The sequence below is a fragment of the Typopeltis vanoorti genome, chromosome 16 (assembly GCF_054136105.1).
Source record: "Typopeltis vanoorti isolate ZY-2024b chromosome 16, IOZ_Tvanoo_1.0, whole genome shotgun sequence".
NCBI classification, from domain to species: Eukaryota; Metazoa; Arthropoda; class Arachnida; order Uropygi; family Thelyphonidae; genus Typopeltis; species Typopeltis vanoorti.
This window is the reverse complement of record NC_143564.1, coordinates 49,567,956-49,592,424: the sequence shown is the minus strand read 5'-3', so window position 1 is coordinate 49,592,424 and position 24,469 is coordinate 49,567,956. Positions and strand designations below refer to the sequence as shown.

The following is a 24,469-nucleotide window of genomic DNA, read 5'->3' as shown; positions in this document are numbered from 1 at the left end:
CAAGTTTGGAGTGTTAATGTGGTAATATCCAGATGCTAACCATTCCCTCCTTCTGCATGCAATATTGCAGAGCACTGATACACAGCTACATGTGAAGGAATAATTTATTATGCTAGAGGCGATACAAACCTTTGTGAACATCAGAACCACCTTTACAGAACAATTACGAGGGCAACCTATGTAAAAAAAACTTTTAAAATCACAGTGACGTACAAAACTTTTCAAGCTGCTACCCACTGTCTGGGGCGTTGAGGGTTGCAGGAGTCATGGAGTCAAAATATTGATATAGCTCCATCATTATTGGTTCATTCTTTAATGTACAATAAGATATTAATGGAAAAATATTAGCCATTGATTGGGGGCTTAGAAGAACACAAATTAGATTTCACATTTTATATCTTACAGGGTTGAAAGTTTAAGTTGAGCAATCAGAGGAATTTATGCTGAAACAAAAACCTGTTTGATAGTACTCATCACAAAAATTATGGAAACAACTACCGTGTTAGAATAAAACTTCAGTTTAGTTTATATTAAACTGAACTTTTAATATTTACTCTAGCACGGTAGCAGTTTCCATAATTTTTATAATGTATTCTGATTGCCGTGTAACCATGAAGGAAAGCAGTTTAATAGTAAATGGCTACATATCAGATGCTATCTCCCTTTGCAAAGGAGTATATAAGGGTTGTCTTTGAGTCTTCTATTTTTATCTCTGATATTAGAACCATTTCTGAAATGAGTGAACAATACCAACATGACAAGAGGAATACCACTACTATCAACACCCTAAGCAAAATCATTATTACCTATGCAGATGATTTAATCTGCACCTTCAGAGAAAACATATACAAGTGGTGTTCAATCTTTTTTACTATGCGAGCTACTTTTCTATAAAAAGTTATTCGGCAATCTACTCTCTTATATATAAGTTATTTATTATATATAAATTATCTCTTATATATAAGCAAAAATAAACAACTAAAAAAAAAATACACAACTAAAAACTTTATTTGTGTATTTAAAAATTTATTTATCATCACTTTTAATTATATTAATACAACAAATATTTTAATACAAAAAATATATATATATATTGGAATAAAATATTTATTTCTCTATGTTGGAAAACCCAAGTTAGAAAAAACAACAGATTGATTATAAACTCACAAGTTACAGGAAATGCTGGTTGATTAAAAAAAGAAAAAGTTAATGTGAAATTTGAATTGTTTGGACCATGCAATATTTTCATAATCAAGTTGATATGAAGAAATGGGCAATCACAGACAAATGATCATTTGTAATTTGTTTTCTTAATTGATTTTTAATGACTGTTATATTTGAAAAAGCAGATTCCGACAAGTATGTCGATCCGAAACACAACAGAATTTTTCGCGCAATATCAGTAAATATTGGGAATTTTTCATGTGCATACTTCCAAATGACTTCGTTGTTTATTGATTTTAAATGTAAACTATTCTGAATGTTTATTATCTCAATTTCTACTTCAGCTTGGTTTATATCAAACAGCCCACTAATTTTATTTGAAATTTCTGTGATGTTCAAGTTTTCTTGAACTGGATTAATGATAAAAGATACAATCATTCCAGTTTTATTAAAATCTTTAAATCTTGAATTTATTTCTTCCTCAACTAATTCTATTTCACGAATAAATTCTTTTAAATCATAGCAAAGCCTTTCTTGATTTTGTTCAAAAAATTTTAAAAAATATGGGAGATGTCTAAATTTGTGGTCATTTATATTTTACTTTAATAAAAGTAAGTATTGTTGGAAAATTTTTATTGAACTTAACATGTAAATTAAATTTTTATCTCTACCTTGTAACTCTAAATTTAAATTGCTTAATTTCGTACAGAAATCTACTAAAAATGATAAGTGTAACAACCATCTTTTATGATGGTTAAATATCACTTTTTTCATGAAGAAACTTTTTTATATTGTTAATTAATACAAGAAATCTTTCATAAAATTGACTTCTGCTGAGCCAGCGAACATTACTGTACAACAGACGTTCCCTATCATCATCATAATCAAATTCCTGCCATGTACCCTCAAGGGGTGTACAGGATATGATAGTACTACATGAAAAAATTACATCATTACTAACTTCCTATCCACAATTTTCCTCCAAATCTGTCTGTTACTTGTCAAGACTCCAACATTATCAGATCTTATATTTCTATCGTCTAAGGCACTTTGTACCGTATCAATCCACCTATATCTTGGTCTTCCTCTGGGTCCTTTTCCTGCCAACCTGGCAGAGAACACTCGTTTTGCTAATCTTTTCTCTTCAATTCTATTTAAGTGACCATACCACCTGAGATTAGCTCTGCTAACACATTCCTGGATGCTGACAATGTCAAGTTCTTTCCTAATATCCTCATTTTTAATATGATATTGCCATTGATGCCATCTGTTCACGCCTCTAATCTTTCTCAGGACTCTCATATCTGTCGTCTCTAGTCTTTGGTCAAGTGTTTTACTTCTGACCCAGCTCTGAGATCCATAAGTTAAAACTGGTTTGAACACTGTCTTGTATACAGCTAATTTAGTGTTCCGACTAATTTCTCTCTTATTCCATATGAATTTATTCAATTGATTTCCCACCATACCAGCTTTGCTGATTCTGTTGTCTATTTCTATATTTAATTTACCATCTTCACTAAAAATCATGCCTAAGTAGCTGAAATGTTTTACTTGTTCCACAGGTTCATCATTCACAACACAGTTGACATTTTCAATGATTCTGCCTATTTTCATTGTCTTTGTCTTTTTATTGCTGACCTTCATACCATATCTATTACAACAGTTATTCAATTTAGTCAGAGAATCTTGCAGACTTGCAGCGGATTTATTCAGAAGTATAACATCGTCCACATAAAGCAAAGCTGACATTAACATCTCCAATTTTGATATCAGGTTTAATACCACTTTCCTTCATAATGTGATCCATATAGATAATAAATAACAGAGGGGATAATGTACATCCTTGCCTTACACCAGATTTAACATTAAACCATCTTCCTGTACTTCCTTCAATTCTAACTGCTGACTTACAACTCAAATAAAGACTAAGTATTACTTGATATAATGCCCCATTGACACCATATAACTGTAGCGTATTGAATAGCTTCTCTCTTGGCACCTTGTCATATGCCTTTTCCAATTCGACAAAACAGTAGTAGATGATATTCAAGTCGAATATCATCTACTACTGCTGCCCTTCCATATTTTAAGCTTTGATGGCTTTTTCTACTTCAAGTATGGATATGTATTCCTGATTGCATGCCTGGTCAGTGTTGTTTACCACTGTGCTGTCATCACTGCTTGTTTCATTTAGTAGTTTTTCAAAGTATTTACTCCATATCTCAAGGATATCTTTTTCTTCCGTTTTCATGTCACCTTTATCATCTCTAACTATTTTATATTGTACCATCATTTTTTTATTTTGGTTTAACCAATAAGAATACAATTTGGTCAGTTAAATCCCAAATTGCCAGCCCATCCTCATTTATTCAGTATCCAAGTAGATACCCAACGGGGTGCACCACGAGAAGGTGAGGATTGGACATTAGGTCAGAAGCCCTGGTCGGTTCTCCGCATTCCTTTAAAGGCTATGTGGAGATCTCCTCTCAGTTATACAGATTTGACCCTTAAGCACCCCATACCATATCACCTCTTTTTTCTTAGATTTTAACTGACTTACCTTGTTGTCATTAATATTAAGATTACCAAGTTCAGTGCTTTCCTTCCTATTCTTGTTCTGATTCTTTTACTTATCCCGTCAAAATTTAGTTAAACATATCATGGAAAAGCTATTCAAAACACTAGTTATATCATGTCTATGGGACATTATATCAAGCTACATTTGGTCTTTATTTAAGATGGTAAATTAAACATGGAAATAGACAATAGAATCAACAAATCTAGTATGACAGGAAGTCGACTGAATCAATTTATATGGAATAAGAGAGAAATTAGTCAAAACACTAAATCAGCTGTATACAAGTTGACAGTGTTCGAACCATTTTTAACTTATGGATCTGAGAGCTAGGTAAGAAGTGTTTTACTTTGGTCAAGTAAAACACTTGATCAAAGACTAGAGACCACAGATATTGAGTCTTGAGAAAGATTAGGCAGGAACAGATGGCATAAATGGCATTATCATATTAAAAACGAGGATATTAGGAAAGAACATGACATTGTCAGCATCCAGGAATACATTAGCAGAGCTAATTGCAGGTGGTATGGTCACTTAAATAAAGTGGGAGAGCAAAGATTAGCAAAAGAAGTGTTCAATTTTGTAATAATTTCTTTTAATCGAGATATTTCTAATGTCAGCTAATTCTCAGATAAATTACCATCACTGCAGCAGCACTTTTGTTCATAAGGACAAATGCTCTCGTCAGTAGTAATAACTTGAGCTTTAGACACTGCACTGTTGTGACGAGTTTTCAGTGCCATTCTTAAGAGTAGTAAAGTAATATTTCTGCAATTATGTTATAAAATGCTCTACTACAATAATATATTAAAAATACACCATGATATCTAAGAAACACTTAATAAATCAACAATTTACAGAGATATTTACCTACTTAGTGTTCCTGGTAAGATTTATGCAAGTATACTTGAGAAACAGTTGAGAAGGATTGTAGAAGGGAAGCTTGGTAATTAACAAGCTGGATTCTGGCCAAATAGAGGCTGCTAGGATCAGATATTTACTTTATGACAAATAATTGAGAAATCGTGGGAATTGCGATATAACAAAGATCTGTATTTAAGTTTTGTTGACCTGGAAAAGCTATTCAAAACACTAGTTATATCATATCTATGGGACATTATATAATGTCCCATATAATGTCCCATATCTATGGGACATTATATCAAGCTGCACTTGGTCTTTATTTAAGCATTTAGAAATGAAGGAAATACAGGAAGATGGTTTGATGTTAAATGTGGTGTCAAACAAGGATGTACATTATCCCCTATGTTATTCATTATCTATATGGATCACAATATGAAGGAAAGTGTCATTAAATCTGATATCAAAATTGGAGACAGCTCTTTACTTTATGCAGATGATGTTATACTTTTAAATAAATCCCATACAAATTTGCAACTTTCCCTGACTAAAATGAATAACTGTTGTAATAAATTAGGTATGAAAATCAGCAATAACAAGATAAAGAGAATGAAAATAGGCAAAAGCATTGAAAATATCAAACATATTGTGAATGGAGAACTTATAGAACAAGTAAAACATTTCAGCTACCTAGGCAAAATTTTTAGTGAAGATGGTAAATTAAACATGGAAATAGACAACAGAAGTGACTGGAAGTCAAATGAATCAATTTATATGGAATAAGAGAGAAATTAGTCAAAACACTAAATCAGCTGTATACAAGACAGTGTTCAAACCAATTTTAACTTATGGATCTGAGAGCTTGGTCAGAAGTGTTTAACTTTGGTCAAGTAAAACACTTGATCAAAGACTAGAGACCACAGATATTGAGAGTCTTGAGAAAGATTAGGCATGAACAGATGGCATAAATGGCATTATCATATTAAAAACGAGGATATTAGGAAAGAACATGACATTGTCAGCATCCAGGAATGCATTAGCAGAGCTAATTTCAGGTGGTATGGTCACTTAAACAAAATGGGAGAGGAAAGATTAGCAAAAAAAGTGTTCTCTGCCAGGTCAGCAGGAAAAAGACCCAGAGGAAGACCAAGATATAGGATTGATATGGTAAAAAATGCCTTTAGAAGATAGAAATTTAAGATCTGATAATGTTGAATTCTTGACAGATAACAGATTGATTTGGATGAAAATTGTTGTTAGGAAGTCAGCAATGATGTAAGTTTCATGTAGTAATATTATAATATCCTGTACAACGCTTCTTAAGGGTACATTTCAGGAATTTGATGATAATGATGATAGAACATCAGATAGCTAACATAAGACTTCTAGATATCCCTGACCAACAGCAAACTTCGGATCACAAAATGGTGCTCTTAAAGCTTAACCCAGTTAACAACACAGATAAACATGTAAAAACCAAATCTTGTGCTCTTTCAAGACAAAATTCAAGAACTATGTCAGGAATGAGCACAGGCTGAATGGGAATGGATGCATAGTTCCAATTCAAAACTGTCATACAATGTAAATTCAAGTCTTGGGAAGAAGAAAGGCAACTGCAACAACATCAGATGCTTCACTGGCTATGCAAAGGGCTAAGATGGTATATCGACAACAAGAAATTAGGCATGCCATAACCTGGACTAATACAAAGCATACTTAATTACATAGAATCTAGAGATGAAGAAGAAAACTTTAAAGTAATTTAAGGAAACAGGTTCTCTACAATCGCTTTTACAAAAAGCGATTGTAGGTTGTTACAGAGAAGAAACTATCAAGGAAATCAAGCTGTAGGAGAACACAGTAAATGCTAAGGAATTCTGCAGGCATTTACTGACTACTACAAAGAAACATTCTCGGATAAGCAAGCAGCAGTCACTCCAGGCATGGGGCACATACCAAGCTTGCTGCCTGATGTTCAGGTGATCCACAACAAACAACCCTATAACAGTGGGTGAAATCAAACTAGCAGCTAAGCAATGCAGGCCAAGAAAAATTCCAGGGCCAGTTAACCTGGGAATAGAATTTTATAAAGCAACATGGAACACCAACTTACCCATACTAATCAAGTTCCTTTAATAAATTTCTTCAGACCAGGGACATATCTGCAAACTTCACCAACAGTAACACAATATTCCTCTCCAAGAAAGACAGAGATGACAGAATCATAAGCAACTGGCATCTCATTGTTCTGAATAACACAGACTACAAGTTATTCACAAGAATAATTAACCGAATGAAGATCAATCTTTCAAATATTTCTACCAGCACACAGACGTATGGTCTGTGTGCTGGTATGGGACATAACCTCTTCTGCTATGCTTTCTGAGATTAAGTACCCCTTGGCAGTACTTAGCACAGACTTAGAAAAAAGCATTTGGCTGAGTTCAACATGAATTTCTCCTTCAGCCAAAACCAATTTGATAGTAAATTTCTAAATATCAGATCCTATCTCACTTTGCAAAGCAGTACATCAGTGTTGTCCTTTGAGCCCACTACTTTTATCTCTGGTATTGCAACCGTTCTGAGACTGGTGAACAATACCACCATCATGATATGAGGAATACCAGTACTATCAACACCTCAAGAGTGCAAAACCATCACCTATGCAGATGATTTAAGCTGAACCTTCAGAGATAATAGTTCTATCAGCATGTTCTTTAACATACTCCATCAGTTCAGAGAAAGTAGCAGTCTTGAAACCAACCATAGTAAAACCAAATTATTAATCATCAGACAGTAGATAATTTCCAACTTACCACTGAGCTTAATCCCAAGAACAGATCCTATAAATATCCAAGTAGTTCCATTCTTGGAGGCTCCAACACTTACAGCAGAACACTTGACCAGCAAGACCAAAATTCACTTTATGTGAATAGGACATCAGTCTTCTCTCCTTATTGAAAACCAATCCTAATAAAACCAAATTATTAATCATTCAGACAGTAGATAATTGCTAACTTACCACTGGGATTAATCCCAAGAACAGATCCTATAAATATCCTAGGATTGCCATTCTTCGAGGCTCCAACACTTACAGCAGAACACTTGACCAGCAAGACCAAAATTCACTTTATGTGAATGGGACATCAGTCTTCTCTCCTTATCAGCAAGTCACTCACTATCACCAAAACTGCTGCCGTCTCTGCAGTACTACACGGCATCCATTTTACATTGGATATCAGGGAAAACAGAAGCAAATTTGTACAAACCCTTGTTCAGTTCTTTTGGAATTGCCACAAGCAAGAGGTGGAGCTTCAACATCAACTTCTTCCTTACTCACAAGGCAGATTTGGCTTCCCAGTGCTCAGAAATCACTGGTTTATTAATACCATTAGAATGATTAAAAAAAATCTTATTTCCATTCATCTTAGCAACCATCTAGTCAAATACTTCCTAGGATATTCTCTATCTCACTTTGATATAAGTAATCACAAGGTATATACATATATATATATATATACACACACACACACACATACATATATACCTGTGCAGAAATTATCCCTGAATGCTATCAGACTGCATGTCCTCATCAGCCAAAGGAATAAATCTGTCATCTCTAAAATGCAAACAGCTGTACTCTGTACTCAAAAATATTCCGAATGCATAATCACCTAGCACCGAACTTGAATATGGATACAGGAATCTTTTCAAGTAGCCTCTACAAACTTCACTGCTACCCTTCCAGGGAAGACCTGCCCTGGAAGATAGCACACAAACTTTCCGGTGAAGTGATTAAAATACAGCAAATTTTTGACAGACAGACAACACAATTTGATAAGGTGTATTTTGTTTCATATTAGAATGGCTCTATGTGTTCCCATGTTGACAGTAGCAGAAATCTTATTTCTGAAGTTTTCTCCATCAATCACTAGCAAAATCAAAATCATCATCTTTCTAATTACAGAATCAAGTACCATTTATGGAGAATCTAGAAATGGGATGTACAAAACCCCATCTAGCAAGTTATACCCTACAATAATTGGAGTTTTCTAAAGCTTTATCTCTGCCTTTAGAACAGTCCATTCTGGAGAAGTCTTGGTTCATAAAATACACCAATACTATGCAGGTCAAGTAATGACAGAATTCAAATTTATCCGATGCTTCCATTTGTTTACCTTTAGTAACTTCACAGTCAGCAAGTAATCCAATGAGTAGCATAATGTCTGAAGGTGGGGGTCCTATGAAACCCTGGCAGAGAAGGCTAACACAAGGCAGTTAGTCTTGAGTGAGCTCCCACCCAGGACTTCACCCACTCCCTTCCCTCTTTCAGGTTTTCAGGAGCAGAATGAAGACCATGAGAATTCAAGAGGATGGAATGAACCCATGACTGACCAGACTGCTGAGGTTCTTTTGAACAAATTGAATTGCCTGATCTCTGAAGAGAACCAGCCAGTTTGAAATGGCTTGTCAGGCCAATGAAACCACCATCAAAATACACTAATAAATGGCAAATATATGGATGCTTAGGCAGCACTTGTCTCTTTAAGTAGTGCAAACTAGGCATCTCTGATGCTGAGGACTGTATTCTCATAAGCTTTCTGGTCAAAAATTTGAAACTTTCGAAGGTCAAATTCCTTGAAGAAGCGATCAGCAGTTAGCAAAATCATGAGAAACAATGAGCCTGTTTCTATTAAATGTGGGTAAAATCTTGCTATTTTGCAGTTATTATGCAAGTGGATTGCTAAATTAAGCGAATCCTATATATAACTCATTCTGACTGTTAAGAATTCTATATTTATCCATCTAATCCTGTATTCTATTCCTAATTAATCTTTCCAATACCATAACCACAACTTCAAATATACAGAATACTTTACAAGAGTGCTGAATGCAATAACTAATAGAAATTGACCAGCATGACTGTTGGAATTCCATATATCCAAAATAAAGAGGATAGAAACAGATGGTTGCTAACCTCTAGAACAGGGGGTCGGCAACCAGTGGCCTAAATGTGCATTTTTGGCGACCCATAGAAGATTGATCACACGTACATGGCATGTGGCTTGTATGTTGAATTATTTAAATAATACATTTTATAATATGAATAATGAATTGAAAATAATACATATACTTCATGATATTGCCATGCAATGTAGTGCAAGTCAATCGTGTAAGTCATCATGAGTGGGGATAACAAAGGCAACTTCATCTGGCGACGACTGAGATTTTGGTGCACTTTTGTAGTCATGTTCCCTGGTCTGTCTTTTAATATAATTCAATAACACCAACTATTATTTTCAGAAGATATATATATGTTAAAAATAATTTCAAAAATGGGTTCAAGAAAACATAAAATTTAAGATGAAGGAAGAAAATTTAATGATGAATGGAACAGCAAGTACTTCTTTATTGAAAATGAGGGTAAGCCCCTTTTGTCTTTTGTCATAAAAGTGTTGCTGTTATAAAAGAATATAATATCAGTCATTACAAGAATGAAACATGAAAGCCAATACAAGGATTTGTACTGTGAACTTAGAAAAAATCAAATTAATAAATTACAAGCTTCTTTGACATCTCAGCAAAACATATTTAAGAAGCAAAGTATTCATAATGAATCAGTTGTTCATGCTAGTTATGTTGTAGTGGAACTGGTTGCAAAAGAAGGAAGGCCTTATACAGATTCAGAATTTAGAATTTATTAAACGATGTTTATTAGCTGTAAATGAACAAATATGCCCAGAAAAGAAGACATTATTTCAAGATATAGTTTATCTGTCAGGACTTGTACAAGACGAGTAGAAGAAATCGGTACCAATTTATTTGAGCAGCTTAAATTTAAAGCAAAATCGTTTGATCTTTACACTCTGGCAATGGTTGAAAGTACCGAAGTAACAGACACCGTGCAGTTAATGATATTTATTTGGGGCATCGATAGTGGCTTTAATGTTCATGAAGAATTGGACAGTTTGTGTAGTTTAAAAGGTACTACAACTGGCAATGATTTGTTCATAAGAGTAAAAGAAACTATTGATTTTTTAGAATTAGACTGGAAAAAATTAAAAAGCATGACAACCGATGGTGGTAGAAATATATGTGGCTCTAACACCGTGTAACAAGTCGAATTTGTGCAGAATTAAAGAATTCAGGTTTTGATAATCCAATGGTGTTCCACTGAATCATTCATTAGGAAGCATTTTGTTGCAAAATTTGATCATCAATGAAAAATGTTATGGACATCATGATATCAACTGTAAATTAAATCCGATGCAACGGTCTGAAACACTGCCAATTTTAAGAATCCTTGATAGAAGTTATTTCTGTTTTTTTTTTTTAAGATTGAGATAATAAAAATTGATAACTTAAGTATTTTTTTCACTCACTATTTTCTCTTAATTAAATGTTTGCGGCCCGATTATTAAAAATAAAAGTTGAATGTGGCCTGCGAGTCTGAAAAGGTTGTTGACCCCTGCTACAACTAGTGGTTCAGAATAAAAATTAACAACTGCAAATGTTATTCCTGACAAATGTATACTTATACTGTATAATACTATTCAAAAGATTACATTTGAAACCCCTTTAATAGTATTTGACATTAATAATATATTGATTAGTTAATCCAAAAATAAAACAAAGAAAAGAAAAGCGTGGATATTTGATTAAAAAAAAAAAAAAAGAAGCTTTTAATAGAAACTTACCTGTTGCTCTCCTGCTGTATCCAAAGATGAACTTAATGCAGATAGCAATGCAGGCAATATTTTTGGCAAATGTTTAGTTAGAGCTTCTCCAGCAACTGCTGACAAAAATGACAATGCTTTGGTATTCACAGGTGATGCTGTTAACTGAAATAGAAGTAAACCATTTAATTCTGATATTACTGTTCATTAAAATAGAAAAGTATTCAAAATAATGTATTTGATATTGTACTTCTTTAAACATAAAATAAAAAGTCTTACTCAAAAGTGGGCAGACACCATATAGTGAGGAGCCAAGGCACCTGCCTTAATAATATAGGACTGCCTTTCGTTGCAATGACTGCAGAAATCCTACATGGTGTACTTTTCACAAAAGTATGATAGCAATCAATGGGAATTTTGGACCATTCTTCCTGTAGGCATGTAATGAGGTCTTGGACTGTTGTAGGGCAGATGTCCCTTGACTTTACCTGACACTTCAGTTCATCCCAAAGATGTCCAACAGAGTTGAGATCAGGGTTCTGTGGAGGCCAGTCATGTGTCATGATGTTCATATCCACAAACCATGCAGTCACAGAAGCAACCTTATGACGTGGTTCATTGCCTTGCTGAAAAAGCTGTAGGCATGTAATGAGGTCTTGGACTGTTGTAGGGCAGATGTCCCTTGACTTTACCTGACACTTCAGATCATCCCAAAGATGTCCAATAGAGTTGAGATCAGGGTTCTGTGGAGGCTAGTCATGTGTCATGATGTTCATATCCACAAACCATGCAGTCACAGAAGCAACCTTATGACGTGGTTCATTGCCTTGCTGAAAAAGACAATGGTCACCGTTCCATAGAAATGCTACAAAGTAGGAAGCATTGCATTGTCCAGAATATTCAGATACCTCTTGGAGTTCAATGTTCATGAAACCACAAACAGAGGTCCAAGGCCAAACCAGGAAAAATAATACCGTACCATCACACTGCCACCTCCAAATTTAATAGTTGAGGTTACGCACTCTTGTAAGAGATGTTCATCAGGCAGAAATCACACCCACACGTGTCCATCTACTAGGTAGAGGGCATAGCGTGATTTGTTGCTCCATAACACAGCTTCTCAAGCTTTCTTGTCCCACTGAAGATGATGATGCATGTTGGTTCAGGTAATGTTGGGCCTGCACATTGTGGTTCTACCATGGAAACCCATGTTGTGAGTCTTGCTTCTGAATGTGCAGAATCATGTTCTGGTCGAATGCTGAAACTCTGCATTCAACTTGTTGGCCAATGAATGATGATGGTCTTACATATTATCACTTGAAGCAGGGAGTTGACACCCTGTGCTTCCATCTCAGTATAATATCACTGATTGCTGACTTGGGATGCAAAATCTGTCGATGAGATAGGACTGCAACATGGTATCCTATCACAACGCCTCTCTCTCAAACTCCATCAGTTCCATTCTCATAGCCATTTCATCTGGACACAGTTGCACTGAACTCTTGGAAGAATCATATTCCTCCAATGTATACTGGCTACAAATGACTCATTACCTGGCATGATGTACCTTGCCCATGTCCACTGACTTCTTTCCAAGCAGTATATAAGCAACTGCAAAGGCCTATGACATATAATTACTGCAAGCAGGCTGGGATAAGCAGCAAACTAATCTGTTATTTTGAAGATCTGAAGGTTGTAGTCCATGGAAAATGATTCATGGGAGAAGTCTATTTCACAGAACTGAGGTAGATGAAATTAAAGATGACTGAGAGTAACAGGTTTGGAGAGTCAGCAATTCAACTGTAAAAGAATGTTGAGCAGCTGTTGTTCAAGCTCCGATAGGTTTAGCAAAAATAATGGATGCTAGTTTTGCTGAACAATGCCAATGAAAATATCTGCAGAAGAAATTAATAGAGATACTTAAATAAGGAGTCAATAGACTCTATTGGCTCTTTATTTAAGTAATTTATGGGTGCACCTTTTTGACAACTCGTATAGCAAAGTATAAAGGTTCTCTTCGCTATAACCTCAGTATTATCTAGGTCTACCTACTCACTGATGAGACCTCAATAAAGGTCGAAACCGGTCTGGGTAGTGACCTTCCACCATAATGTATAACATCATACATCTCCTAGGAGATGTGTTTTACATTATGGGAAATACTAAGAATAGCGATCAGAACTTTACCCACCTTTGCTACGAGTTGCCCTAGTGTCGAACTATATGCTTTAGCTTACACTACAATCTGCCGAAACTTTTATAGTTTACTATACTATATTCGGCATGAAACTCTTTGATTCCTGAGTTTCTTATTCAGCTTTGAAATAATGTGGGATTTAATATCCTCTTAATTTAAATACAGATACTGGCTATGAGACATTGACTGAGAAGAATTTGTGAGACAGGAATCACCAATCAACTGAACTGCTTCAAGAATGTTTAGAGAAGTTTTAGCTGTACCATCTGAAATGTTTGAGCAATATCCCAAGGTTGGGCATATTTTAAATTTGTACAAAGTAAACAAATGGGAGAAGAGAAGCATCTTGAGCAAAAAAAAAAACTTTTTTGATGATACCAAAATGCTACAGAAGTGATGTGATTTTGCCAGGAAAGAGATCTGGACTTAGCTGTTAAGAGTTATCAAAGGTAAATGGAGGAGAATGGATTTTTTTTTTTTTTTTTTTTTTTTTTTTTTTTTTTTTTTTTTTGAGAAAATAGGCAAAGCCGTGCTTTGGACTGGTAAATTGATTTCTGGCTTCATGGTGCAAGGATAGCAAAGAGCATATCGCACCAGGACAGAGGTTACATCAATACATAGAGTGCTGATAGGTAAATAAATAGCTATAAGGAGATAAAGTAGTGAATAATATAATATATATATACAAAGTTATAAGATGAAAAATAAGTCAAATGTGTCTATAAGGTTTAGTATTTATAATGTGCTGCTATCTACATATAAACACATTTATGATGTCCTTGAATAAGTTAATGTTTTGTAAATATTTAAAAACTTCATGAAATTTTTCTGAGTCTGATAGCATCTGGCTGAGTGTATAGGACTCAGCCAGATAAGCAAAAAATATTATTTCTCTCTCATGTGAAGTGCTCACACTCCACCAGAATATTACTAATTGTAAGACAGTGTTACATTTCTTACAGATGGGTGGGTCATCAGCCTTCAGTAAACATGAAAGTTTGAGATGATTGTAACCTATGCAGAGTGTAGAAAGAACAACTTCCTCTCTTCTGTTCCTAGATTGACTAGGCTGCCAGTGCTTAATTTCAGGCTTAATCTAGTGCAATTTGTTTATCAGTACTTCCTACCAGGAGTACTGCCACTGGGCAATTAACTTTGATTTTATAACTCAAGTTTGGTCGGCATAAGGGACTATTAAACAGTGCGTCGAAAAAGTATGAGCTGATCTAGCAGCTGCATCTCTACCATTCTTCCTAATGCCAACAACCATTCTGAACTCTTTAATTTCCATTCCCTAAATGCTGATTTTCTTCAATCCAACTTTCCTAACAGTTGTCCGTTAGGAAAGTTGGATTGAAGTTCTAACAGTTGTTAGAAGTCATCTTCCTTGGAGACTTCAGTAGCTGGATGCCTTCTTTGAACTGTACAGATCAAGGAGGTAGAGAGGTTCAGACATTTGCAATCACAAATGATCTTGCACACATTGTCCATATGCCCACCAGAATACCAGACAACCCCAAACATTTCCCAAACACCATGGATCTCTTCTTCACTAGTTATCTATCTAAATATGCAGTGAGTGTTGTCTGTACTAGTCTAGGCAGCTCAGACCACAATCTACTGCAGATCTCTTCTCCCATGGAGCAACACAAAACATAATTCGAGCAAACCATTAGAGCAATTCCACCCACCCCTAATTGCTATCCATGATTTGTTAAACTAATCAAAACTACAGCCAAAGCCTCTATTCCTAGAGACTACAGAAAACAATACATCCCATGATGGAGTAGAGAAACTGAGGAACTTTTAGCCAAATATGAAGAGACTGAAGACCCAACTGTTGTTAAGGAGCTCATAGCAATGCTGGATAAAAAACAGAAAGGAAAGCTGGATCTCACCCATCCATGAACTCGATTTCACCACATCTATCCAGAAAAACTGTTCACTTCTGAGAAAATTGGGTGGGGCAGAACCAACAACAGAGATAACTCCTGATCAAATAGCTATCATTTATTGAAAATCTCCAAGATACGTCCCAGCTCTATCAGGAAAATCTTCCATCAGAGAAATCCTGAAGACGGGCACCAAGCTTCCTGAACTTGTACACCCAGTATCTCGGGAAGAGGTACAGGTAAAAACTAATCAAGAATGGCAAGGCTGCAGGAGTGGATGGTATCCTCCCCAAGTTTCTAAAACATCTTGGTCAACAAGGCCAAACATGGCTGGCCACCCTTTTCTCAAAAATTATAATGACTGGAAAACTACCAAACCTGTGGCGGGAAGCCAAAATAATTGCCATGCCCAAACCAGGGAAAGATCCAAATGATGTCAAAAATCTGCAACCTATCTCCTTGCTTTGCTGCACCTTTAAGCTCTTTGAAAGAATTCTCCTTAAAAGAATTTCACCACTCATTGAAAGAGCACTCCTGATTGAACAAACTGACTTCAGGCCAGGAAGAAGTTGCTGTGACCAAGTCCTGGCCCTGACAACACAAATTGAAGTAGGCTTCCAGAAGAAACTTAAATCCAGAGCCACTTTCATTGACCTAACATCAGCTTATGACACAGTCTGGATCAGGGGCCTCCTCCTAAAGCTAGGAAATATTATAAGGTGCAAAAAAACTTTCCAACTTTTTGAATCCATTCTCTCCAACAGAAAAAAAAACAGGCCCAGATTCCTTCACAAATGGTCTCCCACAGGGCTCTGTGTTATCACCCTTTACTCTTTAACATCTACATGTACGACTTACAACATACCTGCTCAAGCAAGTATATGTATGCTGATGACCTAGCAATCCTGAACATCCTTAAAAGAATTTCACCACTCATCGAAAGAGCACTCCTGATTGAACAAGTTGGCATCAGGCCGGGAAGAAGTTGCTGTGACCAGGTCCTGGCCCCGACAACACAGATTGAAGTAGGCTTCCAGAAGAAACTTAAATCCAGAGCCACTTTCATTGACCTAACATCAGCTTATGACACAGTCTGGATCAGGGGCTTCCTCCTAAAGCTAGGAAATATTATAAGGTGCAAAAAAAAAACTTTCCAACTTTTTGAATCCAGTCTCTCCAACAGAAAAAAGAGCAGGCCCAGATTCCTTCAGAATGGTCTCTCACAAGGGTCTGTGTTATCCCCCTTTACTCTTTAACATCTACATGTATGACTTACCACATGCCAGCTCAAGCAAGTATATGTACGCTGATGACCTAGCAATCCTACATCAATCTAATTCCTTTGCCAACCTGGAATCAACCTTGAACACAGACCTGAACATCCTGGAAGAGTAATTCAAGCAGTGGTACTTGAAGTCAAATCCAACAAAAACCCCAACCATTTCAAACAATCAATGCTGAATGCCACATTTGATCTTTTGCCAAAAAGAGATCTGGATACCAAAGTCTCTAAGTCCTGATGGCATTCTTCCGATTGTTCAAAAGGTATGTGCTCTAGAGCTGATTCCCACTATATGCTCTATTTACATTTTCTTGTTTCACTGGTATTTATTCTGCAATCTGGAAATTAGCCCATATACAACTAATTCCTAAGAAGAGTGACAAATCTTTACCTTCAAACTACCATTCAATTTCTCTCACCTCAATTCTTTCTAAAGCAATGGAAAGTACCATCAACACCCATCTTTTATGCTACCTTGAAGACTCATCTAATAAATGACTGACAATTCTGGTAGAAAGGTTATACATTGGTTATTCATAAAGTACTGTTTTTGAAGAAACAATGTATACTGAATATTAATTAGAATAACTTTAAATGCAGGCTTATTTACCCAGCATTAATGGCTGCATGCACATATAATTGTTATTTCACTTAACTGAAATATTGGAAGTATTAATTAAATTACTGTAATTAATATTCAGTATATGATATAATCTCATCAAAAATAATAGAAATAACTGACAAAATAACTTTCCATCACTGCCGTTCAACAAGAGATCTGCTAACTTATGTCACTCATTCTTTGGATGGAAAGGTTTGACAAATTATAAGTAGTTATCTTGATATTCCTAAGGTTTTGACAGAGTTTGACATTAAAGTCTATTAAGTAAACTCTCATCATTTGGTCTGCTCCCTGATGTCAGCAATTGAGTAGCCAGCTTTCTGACTGGATGCTCGCTCATCTTGAATGATGCCTCCTTATCTTCTAACTATACAACTAACGCTGAGATCCAGCTGACTGCCAATCGAGTACACAGTTTTGCTGGTGACAGCACACTGCACTCCTCCTCCTTTTTGTTTGACAAACCATGCAAACTACAAATCAACAAAACCAGCAGAACTTTAACCTCCACTTCCTTAAATTCTGTTCTTCAAAGCATTCATCAATGGGATTTGGATAACCTTGTCAACTTCAATGCTAACAAAACACAGATCTGCATCATTTCCCACAAAAAAAAATCTCTATTTAAGATTAGGTTTATCTTCTTGATAACTAACTCTCACAAATACTGTCTCTTCTGCATCCAAAAATTAGGTTTTCTCTTTTGCTTGAAGCATCATTTTAATTCCAAACAGCTGCTAATCCTAAAGAATTAACAAAAATCCAATGACCATTGAATACTATTCTGACATCTGGAGCAGTACCCATACTCCCTAAAAATACTAGATTCTATACAGAAAAGGGCAGTTTGATTGATTGATGATCCCTCTCTTTCCCACTAATATACTCACTCTGACACAGCTTATGCAGACTGCATCTTTTATGAATACTTCTATGGCTACTTATTCATAAGAACTTGCATCAACCTTTCTGCCCCCCTGTTGCCAAATCTATCCAAATGTGTGCAGTAACCAGTCAGCACCTTCTCACAGTTCAACTCTAAACTCACAGAACAAATTTCTCCTTCACTCACACCCTCTCTCTCCATGCTGCCCTCTGGAAGTTCCCCACGTTTCCGAAGGAATATAATCCACAGCTTTTCAAGTCAAATGTGAACAAGTTCCTTATTGCCTATCCACAGTACTATCATACTAAACATTGACCAACCTCTTATTAGTGGGTCCTCCATAAAAAAACTGAGAAATAATAGAATCAAAACTGTGAATACAGAGCTGAAGGGTGGGAGGGAGGGGAAATTCCTTCAAAGTAAATTTAAAACAACACTGCTACTATGGAGCTCTTTGGTAAAGGCTTTTCAGTTGTTCATAGTATGGAGATATGCTGATGTGATATACAATGAAATGCAACCTATGTTTAAAAAAGATATAAGAATCTAAATTTAACAGCATAAACATATTCCCTGCTTTCCCTCATACAATATGACAGTTTTGTTTGTTTTTTTAATTTTTTGGCATAATCATGCTATTCAAGCAAAAATATGTTCATAAACACTCCCCCCCCCCCACAAGTGTTTAAAGTTTGTTTCCCATTTAATCTCTATTGGAAATACTGTACCATCATTAAACTTGTCTGGAAATTATATTCTTGACAAGGCTACTTACATATAAAGGCAGATACCTTTCTATCAATTGCCTTCGTATCCCATAATGCAAAGCATACTTCCTTTCAGGTGCATATTACTATGCATTATGGGAAGGATCACTACCCAGAAGAGACAACAGGTTATTGTTACCGCTACTGTTTGGTTGGGTGAAGCATGTGCTTTTCATAATTTCCCTTTCCTGTGGAATTATTCTTTGATTATGGATAGTTTCGAGTTTTAAGCTTGCCTTTTGGGGGCTAAGATTAGGTGAAACCAGTGGATAGGAGAATGGCTTTTGGTCTTTTATGCTTGGAGTGATCTCTTTTCATTGTAATCTGTAGCTCGTTTGATAAACTGATTTGAGTGCATGGCAGCATTTGATACTTTACTGCTACTGAATGAAGGAAAGAGATATATGGGGTGATGGTATCACAGTGGATATGTTCATTCCTGATGAACCATGGAGCATCTAGTATCATATGTAAATATAGTACTTGTTTTGCACCCTTTGTAATCTTTGGATGGCTACAAGATATAAGAATAAGATTATACAAGGCAAAGTAATTAGAGGTCTTATTACCATCTGGTAGAGTAATAATTTATTTCTTGAATTTAGTTTGCTAAGTCGGTTAATCATCAGGTATAATTAAGTGATAGCTTTGGATACTTTCATACAGATGAGTTTGATGTGCTTAGTGAATTGTAGTCCTTTGTCCAAGTATATGCCTAGATATTTTGTTTCTGTTTGCCATGGGATTTAATATTAAGCACATCTGAATTTCCTTGGAGCATGTTAGCTTTCTGGTGAAGAGTATGGCTTAACTTTTTTTGTGTGTTGTTGACTTGTGAAACTGCAGCTGTAATTTTGCATTGGGTGGATTTGATATTGTTAATTTTAACCAGAATTTTCCTATCACTGAGATATGATCTAATTAATAGTATCGTGTTACTTGGTGGTCCTTGATACCAAATTTTGACAAAGTCCAGGAATACAGCACCTGTGTGTTGTTTAGAGTTGTGTCCTGTGGTAATATATTCAACGAGTCTATAAATTTGCTGAACTGTGCTGGAAACAGAACTATTCATTTGGTATGATATTAAATTTATCTGTTGCTTCTTGTAATCTGGTTAGGATAACTCTTTCTGTAATTTTCCCTAAATTGGATGACAACCTGATGAGCTGGTAGTTTTGAGGGAACTGTAGATCATTTCCTGGCTTATGTATCAGAATTGCAGAACACCACAGTTCTGCAATTTTCCAAGGTGGAGGAAAATACTGCAATCTTAGTATTGCATTTATGATGTTAAGGTGCATTACAGCTTTGCGCAGAAGTTTGATGATTTTGTTATAACACCATCTGGACCTGGTACTTTTCTGTTATTAAGATGTTTGATGTTCCTAGTTATTTCAGTTGGAGAAGTTGGACAAATCACTTCCAGGTTGTTTGTGGCTTGACTTGAGGTGCATCTGAGATATTGCTGAATCTTGTAAAAAAAAGTTGCTATTTATGCATTCGTATACTGGACTGCACTGCTTTTCAAGATTGCTGACAAGAACTTCAGCTTTATCTTCATCTGTATATATGATGCCCTGTTCAGCCTGCATTGGGAGGAAAGGGAGAGAGATATTTGTGTCTGATACAAAGGGTTTTAAAGGAATTTCCATGTTGAGTGGTCTTTAGGACTGAGAGATGTGGGCTTGTTTTCCCACTCATGATTTCTGTGATACTGTGATATCTTTTCTAGGCTTAACTCTTATCTAAATAAATGCATGACGTCATCTGGAAGTCAGTTAGGTTTATAGGGAGATTTGGTCGTGGTGACTGCCACCAGCGTATTGTTGATTTCATTTGTGAATTTGGTTATTTCTTCATCTATATCTTTATTTATTTATGAATTTTTTTTTATAGTAGGTACTGGACTGATATGTTTGCGATTACTTTGGAAAAATTTTCCCAAGCCATGAAGGATTGAGGTGGGATAAGTGAATCCTGCATGCCTAATTTGAGTAAGATTGGGTTGTGATCTGAAGATAATTCATTAATCATTTGTAGTTGATACTGATATCTGATGTTTTGTAGGACAGCAATATCTATATCATCTGGAAGCTACCAAAATGAATGGGTTCGAGACCAGCTATTGCTGTGTAACTGGAAGTAACACAATAATATAATATACATCCATTACTGTTTGTCATTTTACTATTCCATGCTGGATGTTGAAAGTATTAAACTAAATTTATTATCCATGCTGGATGTTTGGCATTTAGATGAGCTCTGGACTGTATAGATTTTAATTTTCCTGCATTCTTGGTATGAACTTCAGTTCCTATGATTTCTAAATTTCTGGTTTTTGGGTTGGCTGCAATATTATGTTTGAAGTAGTTTCTAACATAAATGGCAGTGCTATTTATGTTAGAAACTAACACTTCTAGCATCATTTATCATTTCTGAATATGATAAATCCTCTTAATTTTGGATTGTTTGCTGGCTGAAAGTGGCTTTCACTAATTAGAATTATTTCTAGATTATACTGAATGACAAAAGCTTGTAGTTCAAGAATTTTGTAGCTGAGGCTGCTGGCATTTCCATGCAGAAGTTATATATTTCCTATATACAAGCATTAAAAAGGTATATCACCTTATTATTACAATATTCTGGATCAAAGATAGTTGTAGTAAGTTTTTAAACTTAGTTACAAATTAAATTAAACTTAACAAGAAATTATATTCCTCATTAATTGCATTATTATATTTTATTATATTATACTACATTATAATTGTAAATATACTGCATGAACAAACTTTACTTATACTTGGATAAAAGATTAAAAAAAATTCTTGGCTAGTTTAATTTCTAACTAAGCGGATATTGAATCCAACATTATTTCAAAGCCAAATAAAGAAACTACAAGAGTTTCGTGCTGAATATAGAAACTATAAAGGTTTTGGAGGATCCAAGCGTAATATCATGAATGGTCATGAAAGGTTTGCTTACACTTGGATCCGCCGAAACTTTTTCTTTCTATATTCAGCACGAAACTCATGTAGTTTCTCTATTCGGCTTTGAGAAAACGTTGGATTCAATATCCACTTAATTTGAATAATTTTACATCACGGAAGTGAAGCCTTTTGGCTCTTTATTTCAGCAATGATTCAGAGTATTTTAATAATAAGGGGATACACCTTTTTACTCCTAATATCAGTGTTTCACAAAGTGGGGCGTATACGCCACACAGGGAGACAATCAGAAAATGTACATGTACATAATTATGTTATACTTTTTCAGAATTTGGCTGACTATTATGATAGGGGGGGCATCAAAATCTTTGAGACGTTGAGGTGGGGCATGATCCAAAAAAAAATGTTAAGAAACATTGTTTTATATACAGCAATGCCTCGATTAGCGCATCTAATGCGTTCTTTAAAACAGGTGCATTAATCGAATATAATAACCTATGGGGAAAAGTATAATTCGTTATTCCAATTTCTTTTCATCATCATCAAATTCCTCACATGTACCCTCAAGGGGTTTCAGGATAGGATAGTACTACACGAAAAATTTACATCATTACTAACTTCCTATCTACAATTTTCTTCCAAATCAGTCTGTTACTTGTCAAGACTCCAACATTATCAGATCTTATATTTCTATCATCTAAGGCACTTTGTACCGTATCAATCCACCTATTTCTTGGTCTTCCTCTGGGTCCTTTTCCTGCTAACCTGGCAGAGAACACTCGTTTTGCTAATCTTTTCTCTTCCATTCTATTTAAGTGACCATACCACCTGAGATTAGCACTGCTAATGCATTCCAGGATGCTGACAATGTCAAGTTCTTTCCTAATATCCTCATTTTTAATATGATATTATCATTGATGCCATCTGTTCACGCCTCTAATCTTTCTCAGGACTCTCATATCTGCGGTCTCTAGTCTTTGGTCAAGTGTTTTACTTCTGACCCAGCTCTCAGATCCACAAGTTAAAATTGGTTTGAACACTGTCTTGTATACAGCTAATTTAGTGTTCAGACTAATTTCTCTCTTATTCCATATGAATTTATTCAATTGACTTCCCACCATACCAGCTTTGCTGATTCTGTTGTCAATTTCTATATTTAATTTACCATCTTCACTAAAAACCGTGCCTAAGTAGCTGAAATGTTTTACTTGTTCCACAGGGCCTCCATTCACAACACAGTTGACATAGTCAATGATTCTGCCTATTTTCATTGTCTTTGTCTTTTTATTGCTGACCTTCATACCATATCTATTACAACAGTTATTCAATTTAGTCAGAGAATCTTGCAGACTTGTAGCGGATTTATTTAGAAGTATAACGTCATCTGCATAAAGCAAAGAGCTGGCATTAACATCTCCAATTTTGATATGTTTGATACCACTTTCATGTGATCCATATATATAATGAATAACAGAGGGAATCATGTACATCCTTATCTCACAACAGATTTAAGATTAAACCATCTTCCTATACTTCCTTCAATTCTAACCGCTGACGTACAACTCAAATATAATGCTCCACTGACACCATATAACTGTATATTGAATAGCTTCTCTCTTGGTACCTTGTCATGAGCCTTTTCCAAATCAACAAAACTTAAATACAGATCATTGTTATATTCCCATGCTTTCTCGACTTTTTGTCGTAAATTGAAGATCTGATCCTGACAGCTCTATTTGGCCTGAATGCAGCTTGTTTTTCACCCACATTTCTCTTCAACAATTCTTCTCAACCGTTTCTCAAGTATACTTGCATAGATCTTGCCAGGAACACTCAGGAGGGAAATACCTCTGTAATTCTCGAATTCAATTTTATTTCCTTTTTTATAAATAGGTACTATGAGAGCTCTACTCCAATCATCGGGAATTCGCCCCTCTGTGCAGGCTTTCTGAACTATCCAGTGCAGCCACTGTAAGACTTTTATACTACCATACTTCAGCATTTCTGGTCGAATATCATCTACTCCTGCTGTCTTTCCACATTTCAAGCCTTTGATGGCTTTTTATGAATTTATTCAATTGACTTCCTACTATACCAGCTTTGTTGATTCTGTTGTCTATTTCCATATTTAATTTACCATCTTCACTAAAAATCATGCCTAAGAAGCTGAAATGTTTTATTTGTTCCACAGGTTCCCCATTTACAACACAGTTGACATTTTCAACAATTCTACCTATTTTCATTGTCTTTGTCATTTTATTGCTGAACTTCATACCTTATCTATTACAACAGTTATTCAATTTAGTCAGAGAATCTTGCAGACTTGAAGCGGATTTATTTAGAAGTATAACATCATCCGCATAAAGCAAAGAGCTGACATTAACATCTCCAATTTTGATAACATGTTTAATACTACTTTCCTTCATAATGTGATCCATATAGATAATGAATTAACAGAGGGGATAATGTACATCCTTGGCTCACACCAGATTTAACATTAAACCATCTTCCTGTACTTCCTATAATTCTAATTGCTGACTTACAACTCAAATACAGACTAAATATTGCTTGATATAATGCCCCACTGACACCATATAA

At 35.4% G+C, this 24,469-nt stretch overlaps 1 protein-coding gene across 1 annotated transcript in view; it reads right to left on the bottom strand.

Annotated features, from left to right (window-relative positions):
- The window catches only part of l(3)80Fj (lethal (3) 80Fj), a 770,029-nt gene that overhangs the window by 119,311 nt on the left and 626,249 nt on the right, over positions 1–24,469 (bottom strand). Inside the window, exon 45 of the mRNA XM_090405954.1 lies at positions 11,299–11,442. Within this exon, the coding sequence (XP_090262080.1) occupies positions 11,299–11,442 (144 nt within the window). The remainder of the gene's footprint in view (positions 1–11,298; positions 11,443–24,469) is intronic.